At 34.9% G+C, this 6,686-nt stretch overlaps 1 protein-coding gene across 1 annotated transcript in view; it reads left to right on the forward strand.

Annotated features, from left to right (window-relative positions):
• LOC117330999 (reelin-like) overlaps window positions 1–3,367 on the forward strand; it is a 145,270-nt gene extending 141,903 nt beyond the window's left edge. The window contains exon 61 of the mRNA XM_033889591.1: window positions 458–3,367. Within this exon, the coding sequence (XP_033745482.1) occupies window positions 458–509 (52 nt within the window). The 3' untranslated portion in view covers window positions 510–3,367. The remainder of the gene's footprint in view (window positions 1–457) is intronic.
• Window positions 3,368–6,686: the final 3,319 nt, after the last annotated feature.

Here is a 6,686-nt window from a genome sequence, read left to right on the forward strand (position 1 = left end):
ACATAATTCTAAGAAAAGCATTATCTAAGTTACTGTACAATGCAAATGTGTGAAAATCCTGAGAAAATCATGATTTACTAAGACTAGATTTATAGAAATCTTAACATATATGTTAAAATCTGAAAATATACAGGACTACAATCTATGCAAAAATGTTACTTTTAATTTTGAGAATGAGCCCTGATAGATAATATTGTAACCATCGAAATGTAGGAATGCCATCATTAGAAAGGGTAAAAATGATAAACCAAATAAACAATTACTGTCTCAAGCAGCTGGATAATTTAAAAAAAAAAAATCTTACATCAAGAGTTTTTTCCCCCTCATAAATGTTGAAGAAGATCAACCACACGCCAATTTCAGTCATAGTTAATATAAGTGATAAAATAAAAGTATCATACTTCTTACTCAAGTATTGTATTAACATATGAATAATTGAGGTTTGTTCACTTTTCAGAAATCATAATTCTTTTTCAAGATTCAGACGAAGTAAATGGAGAGGAGAATGAAAAAGACGTTTTGTTTGTTCCTACCTAAAATACAAAGTGGAAGACATTTGGCCAGCAAAGGGATTTAGATGGTAGTAATCTCCATAATAAAACTGTACACACCCTCGAGTGTACTGCTATGTAAAGTGATTTTGTGGCATGAGAGTAAATGCTATCCTTGTGTTCTGAGGGAAGTTTACCCCCATCAATGTACCATGACAACATTTGGTATAGCCAAACTCTAAATATTTCAAACAACCACCCGTGTAACACATTTTCTTTGCAGTCATACTATACATTACCTACATGTATATTTACCAAGGCCTATCACCATCACTGGGTAGATCTCACACACCACCCTACACTAGACCTTACACACTACACTGCCAAGATTCCAATGTTTTAAATAAGAATCACACTTGACAAAGCTAAATGCTTCCTTAACCTGTTGTAGCACCGCCAATCACCAAATGTGGTACATATGTCATGTCATAATATCTCCCATCACCCTATATACCACCTGTCATAATATCTCCCGTCACCATATATACCACCTGTCATAATATCTCTTGTCACCATATATACCACCTGTCATAATATCTCCCATCACCATATATACCACCTGTCATAATATCTCCCGTCACCATATATACCACCTATCATAATATCTCCCATCACCATATATACCACCTGTCATAATATCTCCCATCACCATATATACCACCTGTCATAATATCTCCCATCACCATATATACCACCTGTCATAATATCTCTTGTCACCATATATACCACCTGTCATGTCTCTGGTCACCATATATACCACCTGTCATATCTCTCGTCACCATATATTCCACCTGTCATAATGTCTCCCAGCACCATATATACCACCTAGCTGTCATAATATCTCTCGTCACCATATATACCACCTGTCATAATATCTCCCATCACCCTATATACCACCTGTCATAATATCTCTGATCACCATATATACCACCTGTCATAATATCTCCCATCACCATGTATACCACCTGTCATAATATCTCCCATCACCCTATATACCACCTGTCATAATATCTCCCATCACCCTATATACCACCTGTTATAATATCTCCCATCACCATGTATACCACCTGTCATAATATCTCTGGTCACCATATATATCACCTGTCATAATATCTCTCGTCACCATATATACTACCTGTCATAATATCTTCCATCACCATATATACCACCTGTCATAGTATCTCCCATCACCCTATATACCACCTGTCATAATGTCTCCCATCACCATATATACCACCTGTCATAGTATCTCCCATCACCCTATATACCACCTGTCATAATATCTCCCATCACCATATATACCACCTGTTATAATATCTCCCATCACCCTATAGACCACCTGTCATAATATCTCTCGTCACCATATATACCACCTGTCATAATATCTCTCGTCACCATATATACCACCTGTTATAATATCTCCCATCACCATATATACCACCTGTCATAATATCTCTCGTCACCATATATACCACCTGTCATAATATCTCTCGTCACCATATATACCACCTGTCATAATATCTCCCATCACCATATATACCACCTGTCATAATATCTTTGTTATCCTATATACAATAAATGTACCACCTGCAATAACATTTTCCATCACATAATTTGTCACCCATCATTACATCTTCCATATGTACAGTTATATGTACACATTTGGCACCTGTCACTAAGTCTTTTGTCCCCTCATCTATCACATATCATAACATCAAATATCACTTAGTTTGGCATCCGTTAGAATGTCTTCTGTCATCTCATGTGGCACCCCGCCCGTCATAATGGCTCCTATCATCTCATGTATCAACTATCATAACATCAAATTCCACCTCATGTGGCACTCATCGTAACGTCTCATGTCCCCACATGTGGCACCAATTACTACATATATAACTGTCATAATTGATTCCCATCATGCCTCACTGTTACCTTTACAACATGGGGCACCTGTCATGACATACCTTTCACCCCTTATTCCCTTCCCAATCATATCATTATTTGTATGAACCCATGTGCTTCTGTTCTCTTAAGCATTCACAGAATAACACCTCAAGCACCATCCACACGAAGCATACTTTAATTATCATAGAAATAACAAATATATGTTTCAGCACAGCCCTTAGAACATGAAGCAAATACACTATGGAAGACAAGGGGGCTATATACTTTACCATTAGATGAAAGCAACTAATGATTGACTAATGGCAAAAAAGTGATTCACTTTTGCATGCGAGAGTGAAAGGTGTTTCGTTAGTTAAACTATTTATGGTGTTACACTAGTTATAATTGATGTACCCGGTGATATATGTAATAGATACTGACGTTAGATACAACACCATGTAGTAAACCATTGTAATAATAAAAGTAAATTAGTAATATTTGATGTACCCGGCTATACTCACGTTTGATACAACACAATTTAGAAAACCATTATAATATCTGATGTACCTGGCTATACTGACGTTTGATAACACAGAATATAGTATACTGTTGTTGTGTATGATGTACAAAAGAATTAACCTGAACCACTCTTTTTTCAGTATTGATGTAATACATTATGTTGATATATGTTGGAATCATGTTGCAATATAATTCAACATTGCTGCCTCTGTCGGAGGTTATTTGTTCTAACATGTCATACTCTTATACAGCTAACAATACAACTATATATGGTGTCCCAAGTCAATATTAGCTGGGTGTTTATATATCTTAACTGTTTTAATCAAATTATCTTATGATGTACATGCGATATTTTCATGAATATGTGTATTTACATGTGACAATGAAATAAAACTTGAATTTGGCTAACCATACAAACGAGTTGATCCTAGCTATTCTATGACATACACAACAACGTGACCAAGGTTATCCAAACCGGCCACTCCTCCAACACACTGTACCCAATCACCTAGCCAGAAATATCCGCAGCTTATACGGCTGCGCCACATCGGTGTTCTTAAAAAATAATGTTTTAATAGCGCAGTGATGGTCAGCCAAATATCGGTAATCCTGATATGATCATGGTGGAAGTCGTTTGTAGAATTTAGATGATATGAATACCTGGATCGCAATGTATTTACATGCATGGAAGCGAATTGTACACATGGTATAAATATTCATCACAGTACAACTACAACAGGAAATTCAAATCTTTATCTTCGGATCACAAACACATAGTGCATATGATACATTGTGCTAATTATTTGATATACATAACATAGCAACACAACTGATGACGGAAACCAACTTTATGACTCGTGCCATGACTGGGCCTCGAACTCGTGATCTATGGCACCCAATCGCCTAATAATTTGACAGTAACTTACAGAGTTATTGCCCTTTGTAATAATATTATTATTGGACTTTGTGACCATTATAACTGGAGTAAATATCAACCAAGTTTGATGAAACGTTGTATGCAGCCATATAACAACAAGATCTCGGACATGTTTAGAAATGGAAATTATTCAAAAGTAACTGAGAGAGTTATTGCCCTTTGTAATAATATTATTTTTGGACTTTGTGAACATGATAACTGCAGTAAATAGCGATCAAATTTGATGAAACTTTGTATGCAGCTACATATCGACAAGATCTCTGATGAGTTCGAGAATGAAAAGTATTTGATAGTAACTTACAGAGTTATTGCCCTTTGTAATTATATTATTTGACTTTGTGAACATGATAACTGCAGTAAATAACAATCAAATTTGATAAAACTTTGTATGCAGCCAAATATCAAAAAGATCTCAGATGGGTTCGGAAATAAAAAATAATTTGACAGTAACTTACAGAGTTATTGCCCTTTGTAATACTATTATTATTAGACCTTGTGACCATGATAACTGGAGTAAATATCAACCAAGTTTGATGAAACTTTGCATGTAGCATATATCAAAAATATCTTGGACAAGTTCCAAAATTGGAATTATTCAGCTGTAACTGACAGAGTTATTACCCTTTGTAGTAATATTATTGTTAACAACTGTTTAGCTAACTTTGCCCAAAGGTTAAGTTTTTTTAAATTTTGATGAAATTTTATCTGGAGGATTATTTAGCATTGCTTTATGTTGCATAAAGGAAGGATGTGACTCTCTTTTAGCGGGGGAAAAGGAGGCCAAATAAGGGCAATGTAGAGAGAAAAAAACAACTTTCAATTACTTTTTCAAGAATGACAAGCTTTAGTCTACCCTGCAGTTTGAGTGGTGAACCACTGTTAGGAGAGTCAGTTCAAAAGTAGGAAAATATTTGAAAATTAACTTAAATCAGAGCATTTCTATTCGCCATACTTACTTAAATATTCAGGTAAGCAATATAGGCCCTCTGGGTCTCTTGTTATATTTGAGGGCATATATTCGCAGGCAGCTGTGGAGTAAAATATATTGTCAGCCGAATATTTAAAGATATGACCATTTTGATATTACACCTCTTATCAACCGGAGAGTCTTTATATCACTCATCTTTTTATCATGTTTTGTTTTCATATTTTTTACAAACGCTTCTGTGTCATCTGCATCATCAAATCGATCCCCTGGAACATGTCATCTGTTATCCATGTCTGTCAGTTCTCCAGTTCAACAATTCTGGCTGCTAGCTCCTCGAATATCTCCTCGAATATCTCCTCCCCTCGATCAGTAGGCCTAGTCACTATCGTTGTTTATATTCATGCAGACGACAAGTTTAACACACACTAACAAGTAAAGCAAAATCCGGAAACGGCGTTGTTCGGAAACTTCCATAAAGTTTGTAAAATTTCAATATTTGTGCAGTCTATGCTGCTATAAGAGATGACAATTCGTTTAAAAGCGGTAAAAATAAGCCTAAATGGCAAAATCCGACTTTTTGACAGGGGGTGGCAAGAGTTATATATTTCTGCCATTCATTGTATCCGATCGATAGAGTAAATGCATGCATCATTCATGGATCTTCAAATGAACCTTAGCACTTGACAAGGAGGTCTTTATCGTGTCTGAAAGCACATCATGGTATATAACATTGATTGAAGGGAGATAACCCTTACAGAAATATATAACTCTGGCATGTTCTGCAAGAGAGATGTGTCATTGCATTTTGTTTACAAGTATTTATTGACAAGTGGTTGTTTGCAAAAAGTGTGTTAGACAATTCTAGAAAAGAGATGGCTGGACAATGTTCTCGAAAGATTTGGCAATATAGAATCTAGTATATATACCACGAGAGACAAATTGTTATCCGGAACTGATTTACAACTGTTAAGGTGAGTTTTGTGAATTTTGTTGGATTATTAATTGCCTGATACTGCGAACTGTGGGAGTATAAACATTCTTAATTTTGGAGAAATGGATAGGAAAGGATTACTCAAGGACAGCTGTTATAAGATAAGTAATTAACAGTGTTGATTTAATACACCAGCTTGTACACCAATTAATTTAAATTGCCTATTATCTCTGTAACTTGCTTAGTTTTGTATATATCATTGAATTGTGTTTTGAACTTAGCTGTTTGGTTTCATCTTTCTGTTATTTTCACGTAATAAACATTTTATCTTTATCGTGTCTGAAAGAACATCATTTTATCTTTGTCGGTGTGTACCATTACTTTCCTTTATAATTCACTTTTAATCGTCCGCATTACTTGACAAACTTGTATGTTTCGTTATAAGAACTAGAAAATCTTTCTGATATCAGACGTGGTAGTGTTGAACAATTAAAAGCTATTTTACTTCTTCAGGGGCGAATGCTCGAGATTGATCTAAAGCTCTTCTGAGTTCTTGAAAATCCATTTTTCTTTAATCTTACTTGTGGAGTTTTATTAAACAGAAACAATTTTTACATTAATTAAGGTAGACCGCCCCATTCGGGTTTCCTCTGATAGATCTCCTTAATTTTATTTTTATTTCAATGTTAATTATGCTCTTATCACAAAAAACACATAAAAAACATATGTCACCACGTTCGTTTTACTACCAGGGCCACATAAAGATACGTATTAATTAATAGCTGAACCATATTTTTAAGGATTTTGGTAGATTTTATCTTTCCCCGATAATATTCACCTCAAGCATAAAAAGGAGTTTATATCCTATTTATATCATCAGTATGAGCAATATCATTCATAATTATCAAAAAAGAGAAGATTCTTTGGGTGGTTAAC

This window comes from Pecten maximus, chromosome 7 (genome assembly GCF_902652985.1).
Source record: "Pecten maximus chromosome 7, xPecMax1.1, whole genome shotgun sequence".
NCBI classification, from domain to species: domain Eukaryota; kingdom Metazoa; phylum Mollusca; class Bivalvia; order Pectinida; family Pectinidae; genus Pecten; species Pecten maximus.